Genomic DNA, 27,135 nt, shown 5'->3' with positions numbered 1-27,135 from the left:
TTCTAAATCCTTCAACAAACATGCTTCCTTGAAGCAAACAAACAAAAAAGTCTCAGCAGATAAGTAGAGAGTCTCAGTAAAAGAAAATAACTTTTAAGGGTACAAAAAGCAAATAGAAATCTTAGAATTGAACAACACAATTACACATTCAGGTCCACAAGTCTAGTGGATCCCAGAATTAATTATTGTTTGAAGGAATCACAAGACAGAACAGCCAACTGGTATGTCTCAGCCCAAGTTAAAGTTAATTCAGAACCAGTGGACGGGAAGCCCTAGCCAGCTTCTGGCACACTCCTTTTGAAGCAGACACGAGGCAGTTATTCTCAAGGGAATATCTACAAACCATAAGAACTTTCTTATTCTCTCTGGTTACTCAGCTGGCCACTATTACAGAGGCCATAGATGGCTTGGAATTACTGGCTGTAAAGGAGGAGCTCCTGAGACTGGTCTCTATATTCTTAAGGCAACATATCCCACTACTTAGATAAATCTCCATCTCAGATTTTCCAGGGTCACCCTGAACTTGACATTGGTGACTCCATAATCCAGGCTTCCCCTCAGGATTTGATTTTGGATAGTAACCCCTGAGAGCTCCATGCTTAGAGCATCTAATGTCCTCCATTCCTGAATGCAAATCTCTGAGGTATGGGACACAGAGCTCCATTCCCAGACCTGATCAATGGCATTCCCTGATCAAAGACAACCTCCCCGGCCTTGCTAGGAATGCATCACACCCCTGGATCGCAGCTACCACTGGAGGATGTCACCTCTCTACAACCACAGTGGGCCAGCGTTCTCCACATAATAAGCAACTTTCTGTGACCTTGACTGATGCAGGTCCCCAAATCACGGTAGTCCTCAGAGATGCCATTAAATTTAAGAAAGGATCTCTATCCTCGCTGAGGAGTTATAGGATATAACGTTGAAGGCAAACAAGTCCACCTTACCCGACCTCTGCCCCCATGCTGATGTGGTCATCTGAATAAACTGTTTCATTATTGAGTATTATATTAGTCTCCTCAACCATAAAATAAGGATAATGATGATGTCTGCTTAGTGACCAAATCGCAGGAATTTTATTGGTTCCTGAATATGACAGTTTTATTGGTCTCACACTTCCATGCCTGTGGACAAAGAATTCAGAGTTACTTCATCAGTGTGTTATAGGCTGGCTAATAAATTCTGTGGAGTTTTATGACCTGTACATGAAAGGCTGGATGTTGGCTCCAGGAGGAGCCAGCAGTTTAGCCCCTTAGCCCAACAGAGGTCAGAAAATCATCAGTAAATAAATGGCAGTGAACTTCTTGAGGGCAGAGGCTGTGTCTTATTAAATATTTTATTCCTGGCATAAACCCAGTGGTTGGCACATTGCAGGTACTAAGTAAATACTCATTTAATGGATGGACAGAAATACTTTGAAAGGGATATCATTGTTACTTGCTTCCTGGAATTGCTTTTCTCTATAACCAGCCTAGGCATTTTTTATTTGCCTTGTTTTTGTATTTTTTTTGTTAACACACCCTTACTGGAGAAAAAGCATCATATGACTATAAATAGAAAATGCACAAAAGTGCCTGTGTCAGGGTCATAATTCAAATGCCAGATTATTCTCTTTCTTTATATAAACTAGAAGTAATCAGCACAAATTAAAGGTCCAGCCTTCATTCATAGGCAATCTCCCTAATGCTTTCAGGCAAAAAAATTTTTCTGGTCCACGTAATGGAAGTTTTTGACAATTGAGAAGTATTTTTCTTGGAGATTTTATTATGTATAAGAGGAAAGCCAATAAAAGATGTGTTTACATGTCTGAATTTATATAGATACTCACATGTTTGTAAACTGGTATTAAATCATTGCTCTTAACACACAAAGGGACTTCATAATTTAGGGATGTGTCAAGCCAAAGATTTTAAAAGTACTCTTGCAAAATAGAAGATTTTCCCCCAGAGAAAAACAAGCATGAAAGAACCTCTCAATGAACTGGGGCTTGACTACTAAGAACAAGACAATTCTCTGAACCCCAGAGCTGGCAGGAGGCTTCTTGTGAGCAAGATTGATCAAAATACCTCTCTTCTGCCAGCAATCACTGACAAGAAAAGCAGTTAGGTTTCAAATTGTCCTTGCAGCAACCAGCAACATATTTAGACATGATACCTTTTCCCATCCGACAGTTTTGGTAGTCAAATTTTTCTTAGACTGAAATTTCAATCATAGCTTTCCTTCACATTGACTTCATTGAAAACTGGAAGATATGGACTTTTGAAATGAGAGTGTAGACCTTTCTTTCTGAGGACGGCATCCTACACTGTGAAATAGAAAAAAATCATCCATAAATTCTGTGTTCAAGGTATGAAAAAAAGGTTGCATAGATTTTATTGTTCCTGGTGTTTTGATTAAAGAACAGGCTTCCCCAGTGGCTCAGTGGTATAGAATCGGCCGGCAGTTCAGGAGACACAGGAGATGCAGGTTCAATCCCCGGGTCAGGAAGATCCCCTGGAGGAGGGCATGACAACCCATTTTGGTATTCTTGCCTGGAGAATCTCATGGACAGAGAAGTGTCGGGACCCGCGTTAGGCATTACTGACAAAATAGAGGCACGGCCCTAAACCCCCTCCCTTTGTTCCGCAGGCACGGACCCGGAATGAAGGAGTTAGGCTTTGTGATTCTGACTTGTTTTTCCCTTTCCTCGGCTGAGTTGACTGAAGAGAATATTAAGGTGCTTATTGTTTTTGAGAGGAGCATGAGAAGGCATAAAGCCTTCTGCAGCTGTGCTCAAAGAGTAATTCATAAAGTTAATCACTGACATTTGTTCAAGGACTTTTACAAAAAAAAGTGCTCCAGGGTGAGCACACAGGCCGCAGCTTGAGGCCATGGGAGGGATTGCTATCTGACGCCCATTTGTGAGAAAAGTTTATGGCAAAGGAGTTTGCTGAATTTAGGGCTTAAGAATAATTAAAATAGTTCAAAGCTAAAGATTTAAGGATTGCTGTAATGTTAGCATATTCTACTATAGCTTATAGAAATTAGGGACTTTAGAGATATTATTAGGTAGAAGCCCTTTCTAAGAAATAGTGAGCTTAGGATACTAGGGGCAAACAGGACTTAGAAAGATAAGAATTAAACTGAGGAATGTGGTATGCAGCCCAGACACTAGCATGAGTTACAGTGTATTCACAAGGACACATGAGAAAAAGTAGATAAGAGAATCGCTGAGAAAGGAACTCCTTTTGAGAGGCAACAATGATTTCTGGAGAAAAATAAATCTGGGTCCATGGGAACTAAAAATATCAAACCTCTGACCTACTGCTTTTGTAAAAGTATAAAAGAGAATCATAAGCTTGAAATAAACAGGCAGTCCAAGTAAAATGAGAGGCTGCCTCAGTTTCTCTCGCTGACACCGCTCACCCCTTCAGGTTGAATCCCTGGCTGCTGGAGCTGGACTCTGGCAGAGAAGCCTCACAGGCTACAGTCCATGGGGTCTCAAAGAGTCGGACACGACTGAAGCAACTGGGCATGCATGCATGCGTGAAAGAGCGATAACAAGGTTTATATGACCATGGGATCTCTTCAAATGAATAAAAAGATTCTACAGATGCACATCAGATCAGATCAGCTTCTTTCTTGTTCTTAAAACAGCGAAAAAGATCCTTTCAGGATATGGAAACAGGAGAGCCATCTTCAGCCTATCCACAGAGTGAGTACGCCACACCCAGTATTATGGGGTACATTCTGTGAGACTGCTCCCCAGGCGTGTGTCTGGGACCAGCCTTAGGGGAGGGAAAGAAGAGCTGCCAGGGGACTTCCCTTGTGGTCCAGTGGCTAAGACTCAGGTCAGGGAACTAGATCCTGCATGCCGAAACTGAGTTTGCAAGCTGCAACGAGGATTGAAGATCGAAGACACAGTGCAGCCAAATAAATAAGCATAAATATTTAAAATGCCACCTGGAGCAGCATCTAGGGCAAAACAGGTTTGGCCCTTAGCCTAAACCTGGGTGCCAAGCTCCGCCCCTCCATTTGTCCCCTTCTGGACACAGAGCCCCTAAAGCTTAAAGCCCTTAGAATTTCCTCAGTGATGAGAATCATAAAGTTGTCTTTTGTTATTTTAATGAAAGACCCCAAGGATGGGGGCTGGTTGCCAGGGAATCAATCAAGTGATCAGAGGATTGGAACTTCCAATCCCACCAAGGGGAGAGGGGCTAAAGATTGAACTGAGTCACCAATAACCAGTGATTTAATCAATCCTGCCTCTGCAATGAAACCCAGAAGGAGAGGAGTCATAGAGCTTCTGGGCTGGTGAGCATGTGGAGTTCAGGGAGAGTGTTTCCAGCACAAGGGGAGCTCTGCATCCCTTCCCCACCCCTTGTCTTAGGGTATCTTACCCATCGGGCTGTTCCTGAGTTACACCTTTTATAACAAACTGATGATCTTGTAAGTAAAAAATTCTTGAGTTCTATGACCCTTCTAGCAAATTAATGGAACCCAAGGAGAAGTCATTGGCACCTCTGATCTACAGCAATATGTCAGAAGCCCAGGTGCAAGCTGAACTTACAACTGGCTTCTGAAGTTGGAGGTGGGAGCAGAGGGCAGTCTTATAGGACTGAGACCTTAATTTGTGGGGTCTGATTTCCAGGTAGATAGTATCAGAATTGAGTTAAATTGTAAGACTCAGCTGGTGTCACAAAACTACTTGAATAGAACAAAACACATACATTGGAATTGGTGTCAGAATTACAGAAGTGTGGCAGGGAATATCTTGAGCTGTTTCTATTTAATCTCACTTAAGAGCAAGTTCAACAAGCTATTTTTTCAATACTTCCCCCAGCTTCCCCACGGGGTGTCTGCCAGGCCTTTGAAAGGAAGGTCATCCATAGAGACTTGCTGAAGACTGAACAAAGCCTGAGGGCATTAGTGGGCATCATTTACGTGGAGCTGTTGCCAGGCAACATGCGGGCTGTGAACCAGGGGAGAGCCTTCCAAGACGCTGATATGCGCCTTCAGTACTGGGTTCGATGGGCCCTGGGGACATGAAGCCTTCACAGATGAGCGCAGGGCATTCTAATGAATTTGAGTTGCCATGGGTGTGTGCTAGGCCTTTGTAGACAAAATAAAGACAGAGGGTTCCATGGTTTGGTAGGGATATGGTTTATAATAGGGTATGTTGTTTATCTCCTTTTTTACAAAAAAGTTTTTTCTTGATGTGGACCATTTTTAAAGTCTTTATTGAATTTATTACAATATTGCTTCAGTCCTATGTTTTGTTTTTTTTGGCCACGAGGTATGTGTGATCTCAGCTCCCTGATCAGGATTGAAATCTCACTTCTTGCATTGGAAAGTGAAGTATTAACCCCTGGATCACTAGGGAAGTCCCTATTTACCTGCTTTTCATCCCAGCTCTGCCAAGAACAGAGAGGAGATCAGCATTCTCACACCCTCTCCACAAATGTGAAAATCAGGAACTCTTGGTCTCTGGGTCTGGATGCTTGGTCAGAAGACCCTGCCCTCTTGTAGCCTCACCATCTCTGCCCTGGGGAGAGAACCAGGAAATCCCAGTCTCTAAAGTCTGGGTCATAGATACAGAGTCAGTGACTTCCCCAAGTCATAAATATCCATTGGTTCTTTTATTCATTCCAGCAACATCTGCCAAATACCTCTTAGGTGCCATTTAGACAATACAGAAAAAAAGACCCAGGCTTTGCTCTCAAGTTGTTTTCAGGCTGAAATATCCTCCAGGCAAAATGGAACCCAAGATAGGATGTGGGGTTGGAGCCTGGGTGAGACGGAAGGAACTCTTTCCGCACTGACTGATTCAGCAAGTATTTACCGAACACACACTCACAGTGTGCCAGGCTCTGATCTGGAACCTGAGGATGCAGCATGAATGAAGTGGCCAAGCTCACTGCTCTCATGGAGCCAACACTCCAGTTGTGGCAGAGCAGGGGCTGGAGAAAAGGCAGGGGATGCAGAGGAGACACACTATCAGCAAGTCAGCCAAAGGGCAAGCCACTTATTCCGTGGGTCGAGCATCTCATAGGTGCAGGGCAGGCTGTTAGGTGCTGGGATTGTAGACTAGGGAGACACCGATCCGGTCCCCAGGGGTGTTTCCACCAGCGGGAGGAGCTTGTCCATAGGCGCAGAGCAAACAGTGGGGCTGTTTGGTGGCAATCAAGCCATTCAGTAGAAATGGGGCATAGGGCATGGCGATGCAGGAGGCGCCCTCTTTTAATTATAAAATTCATCCTTTGCACAATCTGGGGCAAAGAGTCTTTCTTTGAAACTTAATATAAACCCTCTTGAAGTATTTATTGGGGTAGACATTTAGGAACAAATTGTAGGTATCAGATGAGTACAAAAGAGCATCATTCAACCTAAGGCGTGGCTCTTGTTGCCTAAAATACAAACCAAAAATAAGAGTTTCTAATACTCTAAATTCAATTCAATTCCTCCCTCCCTTTCTTCCTTCTTCCTTCTTTCCTTCCTTACTTCCTTCTCTTACCTGACCCCATACCTAGAAATTAGTGAAAATAAAAACAAGCATAGGATCTGAAGGGGCTTTCCCGATAGCTCAGCAGTAAAGCATCCACCTGCAATGCAGGAGACATGGGAGGCATGGGTTTGATCCCTGGGTTAGGAAGGTCCCCTGGAGAAGGAAAGGCAGCCCACTCCAGTATTCTTGCCTGCAGAATTCCATGGACAGAGGAGTCTGGTGGGCCAAAGTCCATAGGGTCGCAAAAGAGTCAGACATACTGAGCACCCACGTACGTAGGACCTGAAAGTGTCAAAGTGAATAGAACTAGGATCTGCCCTCTTAGGTGTGGTCAGAAACTAAATGACTAGTGTTTACCAAATGTCAGAACATTCCTGAATAAAAGGCCCTGTATAAGTTCAAAGTCTTGATAGTTATTTTGATGATTACTATAATTTGTAAGACTTAGCCATAACTCTCTTCCCAAGAGGATGAAGTCAACACTTTTGGAAAAAGGAAGCAGGCCAGGGACTCTATATAAGGGGAGATGGGCTGATGGGCTCTAGGAACAAGAGTTCACTGAAGACAGGTGAGTGGTGGAACCCTGCTCAGGCCTATTTTGTATGAAAAACTGATAAACTGATAATGATTGTGAGTCTGCTGCTAAGTAAATAAGAAAAGCTGGAGTCAGAGAAAACTCAAGAATCTTGCAAGGAAAACCCAAGTTGTAAAAGATTATATAGATGATAGAATGATTTTTTAAATAATACTTACACATGTTTAGGTTTCTTTTAATTTAAAAATGTATTAATAGTTACTTTTGGATTTGTTGTTGTTTAGTTGCTAAGTTCTGTCCAACTCTTTTGCGACCCCATGGACTGTAGTCCACCAGGATTTTCTGTCCATAGGATCTCCCAGGCAAGAATACTGAAGTTGGGTGGCATTTCCTACTCCAGGGGATCTTTCCAGACCAAAGACCAAACCTGCATCTCCTGTATTGGCAGGTGGATTCTTTGCTGCTGAGCCACCAGGGAAGGGACCAAGGACAAGAGAAAAAAATGGAGAACAGAAATACATGTGCATTTAACAGGAACTGTGATGGGCCAAGTGGGATGTCTTCTTTTGTGGATTCAAAGCCAAAAGACAGAGGTGTTTGTATTTTTCCAGATGTAACCCCACCCACCTTAAGTGAGGCTGCTATAACAAACTCCTGTCTTCTCTGGAGGCTGTGAAAGATCGAAGGCCAACAAGTCTAACACCATAAACTTGGCAATGTCCAAGAGTCAAAGACTGGACAGGCTTGAAGAGTCTTGGGTGGAAGAGAGACCACAATCTATTGGACTTGAGTGTTGTTCAGAATAGGATATTCCTTAAGACTTCCCTGGTGGTCCAGTGGTTAAGACTTCATGCTTCCACTGCAGGGGAAGTGGATTCGACCCCTGGGTGGGGGACTAAGATCCTGCACGCTGCGTGGTGTAGCGAAAAAAAAAAAAAAATTAGCATGGGATATTCCTGGGACAATCCTCAGCACTGGGAGAGAAACTTCCTGGAGTTCTCAACTCTGGAAATCCCAGATAGGGAAAATGAGGAAAGCAGGCACGAGGGCCAAAGGGAGAGAAAGAATTCCCTCCTAGATTTCTATCGACCAGGAAAGGATTTGCCTGCAGAGAGTGAAAAGAGCTTGAGCCTTCCAGGCTGGTGCCTTGCTCACCAGTCCAAATTCACTAAATACATATTTTCACAGAGCATGCCAAAATGCAACTCTGCAAAAAATGAGCTTAGAAAGCGGCTTATGTTTGACTTGAGAAAACGTGGTCCTAATGGCAGAAACATTCTCTATGTGTGACTGTCATTGCTGTTAATTTTAAGGCCTGTTGGTGCATAGCAGTCAGTGGGAAATGTGAGGGAGTGTGCGAGGAGGGAGAGAAAGAGGAGATGGTAAGACATGATGCTGCTATCGGTCGAAAGGCCTGTCAGTAAGCAAGAGACCCGAGTCAGCATTAAAGCCAGGCCAGGGTGTATAGAGAAGTTCTCAATCCCTCCAGGACCAATGGGGTGGGGCACAATGGGGCAGGGCCACCCCCATCTCCCAGCACCTTAGAATGTTAACATGGCACCTTTTCCAGGCAGGTTGGAAGGCCCCAAAGACCTGGGATGCCTGTGTTCAAGATTTATGGGGAAAATCTGGGAGAACATTTGTGGAAAATAGATGAGGGCTCTCTGGTGAGAGAAGTGCAAAGACCTTTATTTCCACTTTTTCAAGAAACATTGTTTAACTGAGGAGGAAATGGTCTATGATGCCTTACAGATCTAAACCTGCTTTAAGAATTACAAAGTGCTCAGTGGAGGGAGGGTGAGGGAAGGCCACAGGACCTAACCTGACCCCCAGGGGTGTTGAGGTTGTCAGTTTCCAGGGCACTCCCCAGTTTGACACCCTCATGCTGTCTGTCACTGTTTTGCTTTCAGGAAGGGAGAAGAGGTTTGCCATGCTTGGCATCACAAATGACCTGACACTTTGATAGTGGTTCCAAGTGGTGGAAGCCACAGGGTGTGACCAGATCAGTGCTGGGCGACCTGTGGACAGTCCTCACATACACTCCAGTGAGGCCTCAACACTCTTTTCTGAGCACAGACTACTTTTTGGCACCTGGAAAGTTGGGTCACAGAGCTTGGGTTGCTTCACTATGCTGTGCTGACATCTTATTGTCACTTCTTGCTCCTTCCTGATATAATTGGAACAAAAAAATAAGAAAGTGACTCTGTGTTCCTAAGTCATTGGCATGTGTGTTTACATAGTCTCTTTGCATTCAAGAGAGTACTCAACAAAGACATTTAGTTCCGTGGTTGGGAAATGAGACAAGCTTTCGTACTGCAATAAAAGCTAAGTTCTTCTACCTTGGTTTCCAAGAAGAAGTATCTTTGCTCCTTGGAAAAGCAGTAAAAAGAGTAAAATACTTGGGCTTTAGCAACTGGATGCAAGCAGTGTTTTTTTCTGACGGGTCCTTTCCAGAAAGCCGGTGAGAAGCCCAGAAAGACACACTTTCGTGAAACTATGAGCTTTTCCTGCACCTACATGGCTCTTTATTCTTTTTCCTGGGCTGGAGTGTCCTCTTTCATTCAGTGCTGGGGGCTCAGTGGCTGATTCCTGTTAGGTGACTCAATCTGAGAGTTCCTGCAGACACAGCTACGATTCCAAGTTCCTGTATCTTTCTGGTGTTTTGGACTGAGCACGACATTTTCTGCTCAACTAAGGGAAATCAAATAGACCATCTTGATATTGTAGGGAAGAAACATGAAAAGCATGGCTTTTTGTTTGTTCAAATAACTTTCTTAATACCTCTTCTTCATCTTGGGACATATTCTCTTCCTGGGTGTTTAGAAGGAACTGCCCAAAAGACTAACTTTCAAACAAAAAAGATGAAAAGAGCATTACAAAATTGCTGAGTACATATTTATACTCACAGTCTACTAGTAATGATAGTAATAATTCAAAATGATGGTAGCCAAGCTCAGCTGACCAAAGGAGATGCTGGGAGGAGCTTGCAGTGGGAGGGGTTGGTGGAAGGTGGAGGCTTTGGGGCAGGTGGCTGGCTCTTCAGGCATTCCCTGGGGTCACCAGCAAGTTGTCCTGGGTGGCATTTGTGAATTCATTTAGTAGCTACTAGGGGAACCAGGGCTCTTTATACATGAGGAAGATGATTAGAATAATGATTGGGATGAGAATGAACTTGAGAGCAAGTGGTCGATGGTGACCAGTTGTCTGATCTCTTGTCTGCCGAGCCCACTCTGAGTTCAATCCCGGACCTCGACCATGACCTGACTTCACAGGGGTTTAACCTTGCTGGCAGAAATAGCCTGTTTATTGGTATCCCCAGGCTCTGGCCCAGGTCTGTTCTTGCCTAGGCAGACGGAGAACAAGGAACATGACTCAAGGTGACCAAAAGGGTCTGAGATGCCCAGGCTATGGGCTTAGAGGAGTGGGAATGTCTTCCAGCTCCTTGTTTGTTTTTCTTTTTTAATTAGAGGATAATTACTTTACAATATTATCATGGCTTATGCCATACATCAACATGAATCAGCCATAGGTATACACATGCTCTTCCCTCTTGAACATCCCTCCCACCTTCCTCTCCATCCCACCCCTCTAGGTTGTTACAGAGCACTGGTTCTGGGTTCCCTGCATCATACAGCAAATTCCCACTGGCTATCTATTTTACATATGGTAATGCATATGTAAAATGCTATTCTCTCAGATCATTCCACCCTCTCCTTCTCCCACTGTTTCCAAGTCTGTTCTTTATGTCTGTGTCTCCTTTGCTGCCCTGAAAGTAGGATCATCAGTACTATCTTTCTAGACTCCACATATGTGCATTAACATAAAATATTGTTTTTCTCTTTCTAACTTCACTCTGTATAATATGCTCTAGGTTCATCCACCTCATCAGAACTGACTCAAATGCATTCCTTTTTATAGCTCAGTAAGATTGCATTGTGTATATGTACCACATCTTTATCCATCCATCTGTCGATGGATATCTAGGTTGCTTCCACGTCCTAGTTATCCTAAATAGTGCTGCAACGAACAGTCAGATCCTTCTTATAGCAAAGACTACAGCAAGGCACTGAGGAAAGTGTAATCTTTTCTCTAACCTAAAGGAAAAAGACCCCAAGTAAGTGAAATACTAATATAAAACTCTCCTTTTGGTAATTATATTTTGAAATGAGGAGGCTACTAGGATAAGGCACAAACATCAGAAATTTCCTTTTCAAGATCTGTAGTCAGGTCACCATGTTTCTCCATGTTGAGAATCAGAGTTTCTTGGTTTCTTGAAAGAATCAGTATTCTGTAGCTTGACAGTCTGTTGAGTCTCTGTGGGCTGAGCAGGAGTCTCATAACTTTTAATTAAAAGGACAGATGGAGCACATGTCCCAGTTCAACTTATTTCATTCTGATTCTAATAATTAATTTTCTTATTCAGACATAGGGACATGGTCTGAAGGGACACTTCATTCTTTTCACACCTTTCCATAGAAACAGTACATAGTGTGATGATGACAATTGATATTTCACATCTTCAAGCTATTTTCTATTTAAAAATCATTTCAGGATCTGTGGTGCCAAGTCACTGATATGTCTGTGCTGTGGCTGCTTCTGGGCCTCCTTGTCCTTACAGGTGAGTGTGCTTCATTTTCCCAGATGACCTTGGAGATGGGAAAGATAAGCATGGGAATACAGTGGTATTTCTGATACTTAAAACTGCAGTCGAAAAAAATCTGCATTTTTTCCCCCAAGCTGTTCAACAAATCCTGGGGTTGGCGAGCCATCCACACTCTTCCCAGATGCCTCACAAAAGAAGGGAGTTCTCCAGAACGAGGGGTGGGCCTACAGCAGCATTGCTTGAGGCCAGACTTTAAATCTATACCATTGAACAATGCTCACTGTTCCTCTATAAAAATTCTTTCACCAAAAGTACTTACTGAATTTATTAATAGGCCATATATTTCTACAGAAGGATTAAGGTGATTTATCACTGTAAAACTAATGTAATTCAATAGAAAACGAGCATTTTGGGGATCAAGGAGATGTGATTCAGTTAACCACGGAGGCTGACATTGTTGCTATGCTTGAATTTCAGATTTGGTCCTAAGGTTCCTTGCAACTGGGGCAAAGAGGAAAAGGTCATGTTTTTTGACAAAGAAAAAGAGGAAGCATAGTGTCTTAAGAGACGCATTTTTTTTTTTCCTAGACTTGAAATTTAAAAATTTCTCAAATGGGGCCAGCTTTACATTTATTCCTTTCTTTCTTGACCCACTAATTCAAGAAATTAAAAAAAAAATTTTTACAAGGAATTTTGGGACTATAAGAAACTAGGGAAGAGGAGACAGATGGTGGAATAGAAGGATGTGAGCTCGCCTCTTCTTATGGAAACACCAAAATCACAACTAATTGGTGAACAGGCATCAACAGAAAATGCTAGAACCTATCAAAAAAGCTATCCTACATCCAAAGACAAAGAAGGAGCCACAGTGAGATGGTGGGGGGCATAATCTGATAAAATCAAATCCCATACACGCCAGGTGGGTGACCCACAAACTGGAAAAGAATCATGCCACCAAAGTTCTCTCACCCGGAATGAAAATTCTGAGCCCATGTCAGGGTCCCCAGCTTGGGAGTCTGGCAATGGGAGGAGGAACCCCCGGTGAATTTGCCTTTGAAGGTCAGTGGGGTTTGATTGCAGGAATTCCATAGGACTGGGGAAAACTGAAACTCCACTCTTGGAGGGGGTACATAAGGTCTCGTGCACACCAGGCATCGGGGTAAAATGCAGTGACCTCATCAGAGATGGGGTCAGACTCACCTGCTAATGCTGGATGGTCGCCTGTGGAGGTAGGGGGAGCGGCTCACTGTGAAGACAAGGACACTGGTGGCCGCAGTCCTTGGTATCAGCCCTCTTGGACCTGGCCCCACCCAACAGGTGGTCGGCTCCAATTCTGGGATGTCTCAAGCCAAACAATCAACAGAGTGAGAACACAGCTCCACGCATCAGCAGACAGGCTGCTTAAAGTTGTCCTGAGCACACAGCTGTCCGACAAACTATACTCCCTGACACATCCCTGTCCACCACCAGAAAGACAAGACCCAATTCCACCCACCAGTGGGCAGGTTCCCGTCCCTCCCACCAGGAAGCCTGCACAAGCCTCTTAGCCTCATCCACCAGGGGGCAGACGACAGGAACTACATTCCTGCAGCCCACACATCAGAAACCGCGATCACAGAAAGTTAGACAAAATCAGAGAGCAGAGGAGTATGTTCCAGACGAAGGAACAAGACAAAGCCCCAGGAGAACAACTGAAGGAGAGTGAGTGGAAAGAGGCAATCTACCTGAAAAGTAATTCACAGTAATGATAAGAAAGATGACCCAAGACCTTAGAAAAACAATGGAGGCACAGATCAAGAAGATACAAGAAATATTTAATAAAGACCTAGAAGAAATAAAGAGCGAACAGAGGTGAACAGTGCAATAACTGAAATGAAAAATACACTAGAAGGAATCAATAGCAGAATAACTGAGGCAGAAGAAGAGATAAATGAGCTGGAAGGCAGAATGGTGGAAATCACCACTGCAGAACAGAATAAAGAAAAAAGAATGAAAAGAAATGAGAACTGTCTAAGAGATCTCTGTGGAAACATTTAATGCACCAACATTCACATTATTGGGGTCCTAAAAAGAGAAGAGAGAGCAAGAGAAAGGACCTGAGAAAATATTTAAAGAGACAATAGCTGAAAACTTTCCTAACATGGGAAAGGAAGCAGTAACCCAAGTCCAGCAATAGCAGAGTCTATGGAGGAATATGCTGCTGACATATAGTAATCAAACTGACAAAAATTAAAGACAAAGAAAAGATACTAAAAGCAACAAGGGAGTAGTAATAATGTACAAGGGAACTTGCATAAGATTATCAGCTGATTTCTCAGCAGAAACTCTGCAGGCTAGAAAGGCATGATATATTTAAAGTGATGACAGGGAAGAAACTACAACCAAGAATACTCTACCCAGCAAGGCTCTCATTCAGATCAAACTAAGAAATCAAAAGCTTTACAGACAAGAGAATTTGGCACCATCAGACCAACTTTGCAACAAATCCTAAAAGAACTTCTCTAGGTGGAGAAGAGAAGGCCACAACTAGAAAAACAAATTACAAATAGAAAAGCTCACCTGTAAAGGCAAACACACAGTAAAGGTAGGAAATCACCTGTACACAAATATGATATCAGAACCAGCAAGTGTGAGAAAAGGAGTGCACATATGCAGGATGTTGGAAATGCATCTGAAATTAGAAGACAGCAACTTAAAACAATCTTGTTTATATACTGCTATATCGAAATCTCATGGCAACTGCAAACTAAAAATCCACAGTAGGTACGCACACACAAAAGAAAAAGGGATCTAAACATAACATCACAGTAGAAGAGAACAAAAGAGGAAGGGGAAAAAAAGGAGCTACAAAAACAAATCCAAAACAATTAACAAAATGGTAGTAGGAACACGGTGGTGGTGGTGGTTCAGTAGCTAAGTCGTGTCCAACTCTTGCAACCCCATCGACTGCAGCCTGCCAGGCTCTTCTGTCCATGGGATTCTCCAGGCAAGAATACTGGAGTGAGTCACCATTTCCTTCTCCAGGGGATCTTCCTGACCCAGGGTCGAATCCACAGACACGCATCTCCTGCATTGCAGGTGGATTATTTTATCACTGAGCCACCAGAGAAGCCCTACATATTGATAATTACCTTTAACATAAATAGATTAAGTGCTCCAACTGAAAGACACAGACTGAGTGAATGAATACAAACACAAGATCCGTACAGATGTTATCTACAAGTGATTCGCTTCAGATCTAGGAAAACATACAGACTGAAACTGAGAGGATGAAAAAAGGTATTCCATGAAAATGAAAATCAAAAGAAAGCTGGAGTAGCAATATTCACATCAGACAAAATAGACTTTAAAATAAAGACTGTTACAAGAGAAACAAAAGGAATTTTGGGGAGCGTATCATATAATGTGACTAGAAAGAGGCTACAGGGCAAGGAATAATGAGTAGCACAACCAACTACTATTAAGGGTATTTGTCACCAATTATAAAGATAAAAGTACACTGATTAAAAAATAAACAAGAAAATGTTGGCTTATTTAATTTTTAGTACACTCATAAAACATCAGGTCACTTCATTTCCTCATTTCTCTTAGGTTGCTCATTGAAAGTTTTTAAAGTAGTATTTATTCTAAAATACCTGTATTTTCATATGTCAACCCCATGAAGTTCTTAATAAGAAAACAGAACTTTAAAATGCATTTACATAAACCTACAACGGGTTTCCCAGGTGGTGCTAGTGGTAAAGAACCCGTCAGCCAATGCGGGAGACGTAAGAGACACAGGTTCAATCCCTGGTTTGGGAAAATCCCCTGGAGGAAGACCAAGCCACCCCAGTGTTCTTGCCTGGAGAATCCCATGGACAGAGGAGCCTGGCAGGCTACAGGCCTGACTACATGACTGAGTGACTTAGCACACAAACCTACAGTACACAGACGATGATGTGCAACAGATATACTTCCCAAAACCTGCATATCATGAAGATTTGATGACATAATCCAATTTAGTCAAAGACGAAATAAATAAAAAAGAGTAATCTAATTCGAGGTCCTTACAAGCTGATAGCAGTGAGATGATTCTGTCAAGAGGCAGTCTCCTGCTCTCTGTAGGTAACTTGTTGCTGGCTCATGTGCCCTCCTGATATGAACTATAAATTCTAGGGAATGCTTGCCCCTTCAGTGACTAGAATGGGAGTTAGAGACGGAAGGGCAAAGAGAGGAAAGGGAAGAAGAAGGAAGAGGAAGCCTGCTGCAGAGACCTGGTCCTGGACCTCACAATGAATCCTCCCCTCTTTTCTGTCTTAGGCTCCCACCTAGAAGTGTGCCCTAGAGCAGGGGAAGCCAACTTGGAGTCCAGTTTGCCAGCTGTGCCTTCACTTTGACTCTGGGTTGAGCTCTCAGGGAGATCAGGCTTCACACTGTGTGTTTCTCCAGAGCAAGCACAAGTATCTCCCCAGACTACAGAGTTAGGAGTATGAGGGAGAAGCTGAGGGCTCACCTAAGACACAAGATGAGGCCTAGCTTATGGGAACGCAGGATCTCTGCTCTGATTCCAAGATACCCACCCAGCAGCACTGTTCAGCTCCAGAGGTGTGTGAGGCCTATAACTCCAACTGTTCCTCAAGTCCATGGGAGAAGAGGTGAGACACTAGTTTCTGTAATCACTTAGTCGCCATACTGTAAATTTCAGAATGCTTTCCATGGCTGCGTGATTTCCACTATCACTGATTTTTGTTTGGTTATTTTTGTTAATATCACTTCGTAATGGACAGAAGTAGGATTAGAACTCCTAGTCCAGTGTCTCAGACTGGCGCTTGCTCCATTTGTAGCTTCATCGGAAAGCAGCAGTTGGGGATGCTGTGGAGACAGCCGGGCCCTCCACACCCCTGGGGCGTCTTGTGGCATCGGAAGGCGTCAAGGCCTGAGCCTCTGCAGTATTCATCATCTTTGTGTCCACCCTGCCTTCCTCCTCTTCTTCCTCTTTCTCTCAGAAGGTGACTCCTTTCAGCAAGGGTGTCTTCCACAGGGCTCTGATGCTTCCCTCAGTAGGCCACCCTACGCCTCTCTGTCCTTTCCCACAGTGCTGATCCTTTTGGCATATCCTTCAGGTCCCTGCTGCCTCCCACAGCCCCGCCTGCCGGAGTGGTGAAGAGGGTACTAGATGTGGGGTCCACAGAGCTTGTCTGAGTGTCTTGGTTCTGGGGCTTCAGCAAGTCACTCAGTTCTCGTGAGTGTCCCCTGGAAGTATAGCACCTACTGTAAGGTGGATGAGAGTGCTTGTGAAACCAGTAAAATAGACTAGCCGGTAAACTAGTATAGATCTTCTTTTGTCATTTCTCATTATTTCTTAAAAGTTTAAGCTCACATGCTTTCTGGGTGTCATTTTAGGGTAGAAAGGTGGGCAGGAGTGAGCGTACCTGTCAGGGAAACTCTCCGAGGACTCCTTGAAGGGTTGGGAGAACTTCTCTCTCACATTCTGTGTGTATGGGAGCTGGTTTTCCTGGGTGCCTCTGGGATGCTTAGGGGCCAATGGTGCCTGTGGAATTTCCCAGGTGGGCCAGAGCAGCCCCTGAGAGCCCAGCTGAGGAGCACAAAGGCCACTTCTCTGGGCATAGTGACTCAAGTTCAAAGGAAGAGAATTACAATCTCAGGTCTAGGAATGGCCATCAGGGATTTCAGACCCAAACTTGGACTTCTCAGTCCTAGACCACTGCCCGGGTCCCTGGAGTGTATTTTCTCTCTCCTCTTGAGTTCCTGTTTCAGCACAAGTCACCTCAACATGCCTCCTTCCTTCTATGTTTGCTGTAGGAGTTCGTGCTTCTGAAAGGCTGGCTGAAATTGACATGCCGTCCCTCCTGAGATATATCATACGTACCGTTGGCCAGAAGTACTGCCTGGACCCTGCTGTGATCGCTGGTGTCTTGTCCAGGCAGTCTCATGGCAGCAACATCCTGGCCAATGTGGACGGTGTGGGTGATGGAGTCAGGGTGGTACAGGTAACCTGCCATCAGTCATGATATCTCATATGTCACTTCTTACAACCCAAGGGGTTCCTTCACATTTGTTAATTTTTAAAGAAAATATTTATTTATATGGCTGTGCTGGGTCTTAGTTGCAGCATGTGGGATCAAGTTCCCTGACCAGAGATTGAATCTGGGTTCCTTGCATTGGGAGCATGGAGTCTTAGCCACTGGATCACCAGGGAATTCAACGTTCAAAAAATTCAACATTCAAAAAACTAAGATCATGGTATCTGGTCCCATCACTTCATGGCAAATAGATGGGGAAACAATGGAAACAGTGACAGACTTTATTCCCTTGGGCTGCAAAATCAATGCAGATGGTGACTGTAGCCATGAAATTAAAAGATGCTTGCTCCCTGAAAGAAAAGCTATGACAAACCTAGATGGCATATTAAAAAACAGAGGCATCACTTTACTGACAAAGGTCTGTATAGTCAAAGCTACGGTTTTTCCAGTAGTCACGGATGAATGTAAGAGTTGGACCATAAAGAATGCAGAGAGCCAAAGAATTGATGCTTTCAAACTGTGGTTCTGGAGAAGACTCTTGAGAGTCCCTTGGATAGCAAGGAGATCAAACCAGTCATTCCTAAAGGAAATTAACCCTGAATATTCAATGGGACTTTCCTGTAGCTCAGATGTTAAAGACTCTGCCTGCAATGCAGGAGACCTGGGTTCAATCCCTCGATCAGGAAGATTCCCTGGAGAAGGAAATGGCAACACGCTCCAGTATTCTTCCCTGGAGAATTCCATGGACAGAGGAGCCTGGTGGGCTACAGTCCATGGGACTGCAAAGAGTCAGACATGAATGAGCGACTAACACACACATTCATTGGAAGGACTGATGCTGAAGCTGGAGCTCCAATACTTTGGCCACCTAATTCGAAGAGCCAACTCATTGGGAAAGACTGATGCTGGGAAAGACTGAGAAGAGGCGAAGAAGGGGGCGGCAGAGGATGAAATGGTTGGATGGTATCACTGACTCAATGGACATGAGTTTGAGCAAGCTCTGGGACATGGTGAAGGAGAAGAAAGCCTGGCGTGCTGCTCTATGGGGTCACAAAGATATGACTTAGTGACTGAACAACAAGATCACCAGGGAAGTCCTCCCCTCTTTTTATTTCCTTCACATGTATAATTGCTGATGGCTTCCCTGGATCACAGTTTCACAGAATACAGAGTGAAAGGTGCTCCCTGGAGCTGGAAGAGCCCAGCCCTGCCTGAGAGATGGGACCAGCACTTCTGCCTTGCTTAGAACCATAGTTTCTTCAACCATACCCTATTCTGGATTTCCAATAAGGTGATGGTGCACGAGAGAGACCACAGACTGAGTTCTTGCTCTGTTGTGTTGTAACCATGTGACCTTGGATAAATCACTCTCCCTGGATCTCAGTTTCCTCATAGACAAAATGCAATCTCAGAGAATCATTATGAGGATTCAATGAAACAATGTGAAAAAGTAGTTGATATTTGGTGGATTCTCAACAAATATTGAATTTGTCTTTCCCTTGTCTTCTGTCTACACAATTCTTAGTTGTGAAGATCGATTTCATTTTTGTGCTAATTCTGACCAGTATCACTTACAACCAGATAGAACCTTTCAGGGAATTGTTGAATTCCACTGTTAAATTAACTCTGTGCTGGGGGAACTGGGATGGCAAAGATGACAATGAGGCTTTTTTCTCTGTGTTTCACATTATTGTTTTAGTTGTTGAGAAACCTTTAAGTATTGCAGTCATAATTTAAGCTTTCAGGAAAACATATTCCTCAACAACCTTTAAACAGGCTACCCAAAGTATGTGATACTTGACAGTTTAAAGGTCCTTTCAAATACTTTATCTTCTTTTGATCTGGGGACTCACCCAGAAGGGGTTGGAGGGGGTCGGGGAAGACAAGTTATCCATCCTCTACAAGTTAGCAAGTGGATTTGCAAGGACAGAGTCATTGCTGCAAAGTCACCTGGGAGCTGGAAAATGCAGAACTGGGACCGAGGACAGCATTAGTGATGTTATCACCTGCGTCATTTCCCCTGCCCTGTTCTGCCTTCTTTCTAAAATCTCATTCCTGGGGAAAAGGATGCGCCATCTCCTTTGAAGATGAAGAAATAACTCCCCAGAGTCAGACATTTCTCCTGCGTATGGTGAGACGCACATGATGTCTAAGAAAAGTCAGAAATAGCTTCAGACGTTCAAATATCTGGAAGAAGAGTTACGAGTACAGACAGAAAAGCCCCTTTCTAACCTGCTGGGGGTGGGGGGAGTTGTTTGCAGCATGGGAGGAGGGCATCAGACTGGTCCCTACACTGTGGCACCTCTGGTTTCCAGCTGTGTCCGTCACCACTACCCTGAGGCTTCCAGCTGTGTCCGTCACCACTACCCCGAGGCCCTTGCCCCGACTTGTAGCTTTACTATTTCCCCTTGGGGAGATCGAAGGTGGCAATGGTTCTGCCAAAGGAGGAAGAGAGAAAAAGAAGGGAAATGAAAAATAGCCTTGATCCCAGGAAGCCATGAGACCCACTGCCTCTCTTCCTGCAGGACCCTGGTCTTTATGTCCCACATCCTGGATCAGTGAGGCCCTGGTTTCCCGACTGACTGAAGTCCTGACTGTAAGAATCAAAGAAACCCAGAGGAGGTTCCCAAGCTAGACCCCTGACCAGTACCTGAGAGGTGCGTGTTCCCCATGGGTTGGTTTCCCAGCGTGAAATTAACAGGAATGCAATGTAATATGTTGCATCCGAATCCCTCAAACCCCAGTTGCCTCCTGAAAAATAACTCAGAAAGAGAATTTGAGTTAACTGCTGAGCACCCTGCCACGTGAGGAGCTGTGGGGTCTGCATTAACCACCGTCATAAATTCTAGGTGGACTCTGTGCCTACACGGGAGGTCCTGGCTACATCCAAAGCAGCCAGGACCTGAGCTGTGACTTCTGCAACGATGTCCTTGCACGAGCCAAGTACTTCAAGAGACAAGGCTTCGAAAACTTCAGCTCAAACCCAAGATCCCTATCATGTAGCCAGACTCAGCCGTTACACAAATAAAAGTAGCCAGTGAGGCCAATAACTGTGAATCTGAGTTTGCCTGAATGTCATCAAAATAACGTGAGTCACATTAAAGAATTATTACCTGCATTTTGTGGTCTGATGTGTGTGTAAATAAAGGGCTGTGTCTCTTTAAAGGTATTTTTATTGGGCTTCCCAGGTGGCTCAGTGGGAAAGAATCTACCTGCCAAGAATCTCCTGCCAAGACACAGCAGACATGGGTTTGGTCCTTGGGTTGGGAAGATCCCCTGGAGAAGGAAATGGCAATCCCCTCTAGTATTCTTGCCTGGGAATTCTCATGGACAGAGGAGCCTGGCAGGCTACGGTCCATGGGGTTGCAAGGAGTTGCACATGACTGAGCATATACGCACACATATACATGTGTATATGCATGAGTTGTGATGTGGATTTCCATGAAATGCTTCCTGTACCTCATTGGCTTGCATTGCTGGATTAGGAAATAAAAATACTAGATTTCAGTTAAATTTGAATTCCAGATAAATGACTTTTTTTTTTTTAGTCCAAGTCCTATGCAACATTTGGAACACAACCTAGACAGTGTACTAAAAACCAAAGACATCACTTTGCCCAGAAAGGCCCATATAGCCAAGGCTATGGTCTTTCCAGTAGTCATGTATGGATGTGAGAATTGGACCATAAAGAAGGCAGAGAGCCAATCACCAAAGAATTGATGCTTTCAAACTGTGGTACTGGAGAAGAGTTTTGAGAGTCCCTTGGAGATCAAACAAGTCAATCCTAAAGGAAATCAACCCTGAATACTCACTGAAAGGACTGATGCTGAAACTGAAACTCCAGTACTTTGGCCACCTGGTGCAAAGAGCTGACTCATTGGAAAAGACCCTGATGCTGGGAAAGATTGAAGACAAAAGGAGAAGAGGGCAACAGAGGATGAGATGGTTGAACGGCATCACCGATTCAATGGACATGAACTTGGGAAACTCCAGGAGATGGTGAGGGACAGGAAGGCCTGGGGTGCTGCAGTCCATGAGGTCGCAAAGAACTGGACATGACTTGGTGACTGAACAACAGACGTTGTCTATCTGAAATTCAAATATAACCAGACATTTGGTTATTGTGTCTGGCAACCCTATCACTGATTTCTTTGAAAAAATTCATAGTTTCAAAATTTTATTGAAAACTTTTAATGAGAAAAAGGGTAAGAGGGTGGCCAGACCCATCTGGCTGGGGGGAATAGCTTTGAAACAGTAGGGAAGGTGGCAAAGCACAATTTTTTTTTTTTAAATAACATAGTCATTGGGGATATAACAAAAACTAGTTAGAACCAACTAGGTCCAAGAGTGTGAACATTTTACTTCTGGTACACCCTGATACTGGAAAATATTAAAGGCAAAAGCAGAAGGGAGCAGCAGAGGATGAGATGGTTAGATAGCATCACTCACTAATGGACGTGAATTTCAGCAAACTTTGGGAGATAGTGCAGGACAGAGGAGCCTGGCTAGCTGCAGTTCATGGGGGCACAAAAAGTCATATATGACTTAGTGACTGAACAACAAAGACCCTCAGTCTCAGTATATGCCATTCAAATATATTGGCTAAATGACATACCCCCAGGTACCATGACAGTTTGGAGGTCCACAGTAAAAGGCCAAAAAGTGGGCAGTGGCCCAATTCCTAGAAATCTTTGCCTCTTCTCCAAAACAGTTGTTATAATCCTCTCACTCATTACCCTGTGAAATTACACAGCCCATAAAAGCTGCTGCTGCTGCTGTTGTTAAGTCGCTTCAGTCGTGTCCGACTCTATGCGACCCCATGGACTGCAGCCCACCAGGGTCCTCCATCCATGGGATTTTCCAGGCAAGAGTACTGGAGTGGGGTGCCATTGCCTTCTCCGCCATAAAAGCTGACCACCCCCTATTTCAGGGCCTCTTGCTTTCTGAGATGGCCCATAGTCTGTCTGTGGGGTGTTTCTCCCAGGGCCTCTCTCCCTTCCTGAGACAACCCCATGCACTGGGGTGGCTCTCACTTTTTGATACAGTTAGCATTCTGTTTATGGAAACTGTGTTTTTCTAAATTAATCCACTTCTTAGCTACCACCTCATCTCTCAATGAATTCTTTCTGTGATGAGACATAAAGAACCTGAACTTCATTAAGTCCTGAGACCAGGTGTGTGATCTCAATTATTGGGTAGGCCAAAAAGTTTGTGGGGCTTTTTCAAATGAAAAAAAAAGTTCAAATGAACCTTTTGGGGAACTCAATAAAAACAGTGGGTTCAAGACCGAAAGTCTGATGTGCAGTTGCAGTTTCAGGAGGGTCACTTTTAAACTTTGCAACATTATCTTAGCCCTAGGTCTTTCTGACATGTAACTTCACTTCTTCCTCTCCTCCCCTGGACCACAGAGTCTTCTACATCCGATTTCCCGCAACTCAGTTAAGCTCTCCCTTTGTTTGGGACACCAGACAGTGATTCCTCAGGCTTTCCCCGTGGCTCAGCACTAAAGAATCTGCCTGCAAGGTAGGAGCTGCAGGAGATGCGGGTTTGATCCTTGGTCAAGAAGATCCCCTGGAGGACATGGCAACCCACTCTAGTATTCTTGCTTGGAGAATCCCATGGACAGAGGAGCCTGGCGGGCTACAGTCCATGGAGTCGGACACGACTGAAGCAACTTAGCACACACACACAGTGATTCCTCAGTTGGAGCTGCCCTCAAGGACACTGACCACACACTACACTGCTAAATTAAGTCTCGTGGTTGCACACTAGAAAACTATCAACACTTTACAGAGGGTCATTCTAGAACAACTGTCATCATTTCAACCAAAAATATATTTTTTTAAACAACAACTTCGTCTCAGCATATATGAAGCCCTATATCAGAGGTTCTGCCCTCAGGAACTGTTAAATCACACAACTGAGTTGAGAGTAGCAGCCAGCCACACGTGCACACAAGGTACAGATGCAGGGCAGACACCGGGTGATTGTGTAAGTGTTTACCTTCTGTGCTAAGGGGAATGCAGAAGCTACTCGTGACCATCAGTGTCCCTGAACTCCTCCAGGGCTTCCTCCTTCTTGTCTCCCAACCCTCTGCCTTTCAAGACCACTCTGAAGCCTGAATCCAGTGAAGGGATTCTCACTCAGGACAAGAAGACTGAGAAGACCTCAGGAAACAGCTTTGAAGATTTCCATTTCCCTGGCACTCGGGAGGTGAACTGGGAGACACTGGCTGCAAGCCCCAATGAGAATCAGTTGGGTGAAAAAAGTCCTGAAATCACACCAAGGTAGCTCTTGTAGGCAGATTGGGTAGGGTGTCTCCAGAAGAAAAGAACAAGACTCTGAAACAGGAGGGAAGTGGGCAGGGCACAATCTTTAAAAGAATGAAAGAGCCATTGAGGATGTGACATAATCGGGTTAGAACCAACGAGGTCCAAGATGGCAGAAAATCAACTTCCAGTAGACTTTGAACCTCATTATGCGTTCACTGAAATACATCAGCAGAACGATACACTCACAGGTGACATGACAGTTCTGAGGCTGACGATAAAAGGACAAAAAGTGGGCAGTGGCCCAATTTCTGGAAATCTCTGCCTCTTCTCCAAAATAGTTGGAATAATCCTCTTACTTGTTAGCCTATGAAATTAGCCAACCTGTAAAAACTAACCACCCCACATTTCAGGGCCTCTTGTCTTCTGAGATGGCTCACATTCTGTCTGTAGAATGTATTTCTCCCAGGGCCACTCTTATTTTCTGAGACAACCCCATTCCCTGGGGCGGCTTATGACCATATGGATGGACCTAAGAAGAGGTGGCAAGAATACATAGAACTAGACATAATAGATCTTCATGACCCAGATAACCCTGATGGTGTGATCATTCACCTAGAGCCAGACATCCTAGAATGTGAAGTCAAGTGGGCCTTAGGAAGCATCACTATGAACAAAGCTAGTGGAGGTGATAGAATTCCAATTGAACTATTTCAAATCCTGAAAGATGATGCTATGAAAGTGCTGCACTCAATATGCCAGCAAATTTAGAAAACTCAGCAGTGGTCACAGGACTGGAAAAGGTCAGTTTTCATTCCAATCCCAAAGAAAGGCAATGCCAAAGAATGCTCAAACTACTGCACAATTGCACTCATCTCACACGCTGGTAAAGTTATGCTCAAAATTCTCCAAGCCAGGCTTCAACAGTATGTGAACTATGAACTTCCAGCTGTTCAAGCTGGATTGAGAAAAGGCAGAGGAACCAGAGATCAAATTGCCAACATCTGCTGGATTGTTGAAAAAGCAAGAGAGTTCCATAAAAAATCTACTTCTGTTTTATTAACTATGCCAAAGTCTTTGATTGTATGGTTCACAATAAACTGGAAAATTCTGAAAGAGATGGGAATACCAGACCACTTTACCTGCTTCCTGAGAAATCTGTACACAGGTCAGGAAGCAACAGTTAGAACTGGACATGGAACAACAGACTGGTTCCAAATAGGAAAAGGAATCTGTCAAGGCTGTATATTGTCACCCTGCTTATTTAACTTATATGCAGAGTACATCATGAGAAACGCTGGGCTGTGAAGCACAAGCTGGAATCAAGATTGCTGGGAGAAATAGCAATAACCTCAGATATGCAGATGACGTCACCCTTATGGCAGAAAGAGAAGAAGAACTAAAGAGCCTCTTGTTGAAAGTGAAAGAAGAGAATGAAAAAGTTGGCTTAAACCTCAACATTCAGAAAACTAAGATCATGGCATCTGGTCCCATCACTTCATGGCAAATAGATGGGGAAACAATGAAAACAGTGACAGACTTTATTTTCTTGGGCTCCAAAATCACTGGAGATGGTGACTGCAGCCATGAAACTAAAAGACACTTGCTCCTTGGAAGAAAGGTTATGACCAACCTAGACAGAATATTAAAAAGCAGAGACATTACTTTGCCTGAAAAGGCCCATCTGTCAAAACTATGGTTTTTCCAGTAGTCATATATGGATGGGAGAGTTGGACTATAAAGAAAGCTGAGCACTGAAGAATTGATGCTTTTGAACTGTGGTGTTAGAGAAGACTCTTGAGAGTTCCTTGGACTGCAAGGAGATCCAACCAGTCCATCCTAAAGGAAATCAATCCTGAATATTCATTGGAAGGACTGATGCTGAAGCTGAAACTCCAATACTTTGGCCACCTGATGCGAAGAACTGACTCCTTGGAAAAGACCCTGATGCTGGGAAAGATTGAAGGTGGGAAGAGAAGGGGACTATGAGGATGAGATGGTTGGATGTCATCACTGACTTGATGGACATGAGTTCGAGTAAGCTCCGGGAGTTGGTGATGGACTAGGAAGCCTGGCGTGCTGCAGTCCATGGAGTCGCAAAGAGTCGGACACGACTGAGCGACTGAACTGAGGGGATAAAGTGCTGTGCTGTGCTAAGTTGCCTCAGTTGTTTCCAACTCTTTGTGACCCTGTGGACTGTAGCCTGCCAGGTTCCTCTGTCCTTGAGATTCTCCAGGCAAGAATACTGGAGTAGGTTGCCATGCCTGCCTCCAGGGGATCTTCCTGACCCAAGGATCGAATCTGTGTCTCTTAATGTCTCCTGCATTGGCAGCTGGATTCTTTACCACTAGCACCACCTGGGAAGCTCAGAGGATATTATGTTAAGTGAATTACATCAGACATAGAAAGACAAATGCTGCATTATTTTGCTTATATGTGGAATCTGAAAAGATAAACAAATGAAAAACACAACAGAACACTTATACTAAACAATGTTGTAAATCAACTATGCCCCCAATAAAAATTAAAAAAAAATTTTTTTTAGCCCATAGAGTTATAGAAACAGATAACAAATATGTGTTCCAGAGGGGGAAGGGGTAGTGAGTGAAAAGAAATAGAACAAGGGGAGTCAGAGGTATGAAGTTTCAGGTGCAAAATAAACGAGTTGTGAGTATGAAGTGCACTGTGTGGGGCATATAGTCAGTAACTATGTACTGTCTTTGTATGGTGATACATCGCAACTAGAATATTGCATTGATCAGTATGAAATGCATAGAAATATTGGGTCACTATATTGTGTAACAGGAACTAACAACGCGTTGTAGGTTAGTTATACTTCAAAAACAAACAAATTCAGAAAAAGAGAGATTTCCAAATCTGTGGTTACCATAGGTGGGGGTGTGGTGGTAGGGGGGCCAGGATGAAGGCAGTCAAAAGGAACAAGCTTTCATTATAAGATAAATAAATATTAGGGATGTAACATGTGTGGGCATACATGCTAAATCACTTCAGTCGTGGCCAACTCTTGGTGACCCCATGGACTGCAGCACACCAGGCTCCTCTGTCCTCCACTATTTCCCAGCGTTGGCTCAGATTCATGTCCACTGAGTCTGTGATACTATTTAACCATCTCAGCCTCTGCATCACCCTTCTCCTTTTGCCTTCAATCTTTCCCAGCATCAGGATCTTTTCCAATGAATCCCCTCTTTCACATCAGGTGG

General features: G+C 43.9%; 1 protein-coding gene and 1 long non-coding RNA gene across 2 annotated transcripts; both read left to right on the top strand.

Moving 5' to 3' along the window:
- Positions 1-2,886: 2,886 nt before the first annotated feature.
- On the top strand, positions 2,887-15,186 carry LOC133256727 (uncharacterized). The gene is made up of 3 exons (XR_009739273.1): positions 2,887-3,694; positions 11,571-11,637; positions 12,100-15,186. It is a non-coding gene; the product is annotated as an uncharacterized LOC133256727 (long non-coding RNA).
- A 904-nt stretch (positions 15,187-16,090) lies between these two features.
- LYG1 (lysozyme g1) lies at positions 16,091-21,121 on the top strand. The gene is given in 5 exon segments (XM_061431319.1): positions 16,091-16,256; positions 16,389-16,550; positions 17,425-17,576; positions 20,137-20,302; positions 20,495-21,121. Coding segments are annotated over 5 exon segments (825 nt in total). The 3' UTR covers positions 20,674-21,121.
- Positions 21,122-27,135: the final 6,014 nt, after the last annotated feature.

This window comes from Bos javanicus, chromosome 11 (assembly GCF_032452875.1).
Source record: "Bos javanicus breed banteng chromosome 11, ARS-OSU_banteng_1.0, whole genome shotgun sequence".
Classification (NCBI taxonomy): domain Eukaryota; kingdom Metazoa; phylum Chordata; class Mammalia; order Artiodactyla; family Bovidae; genus Bos; species Bos javanicus.
Note: the sequence above shows the minus strand (reverse complement) of the source record. Positions and strands in the feature narration are given on the sequence as shown.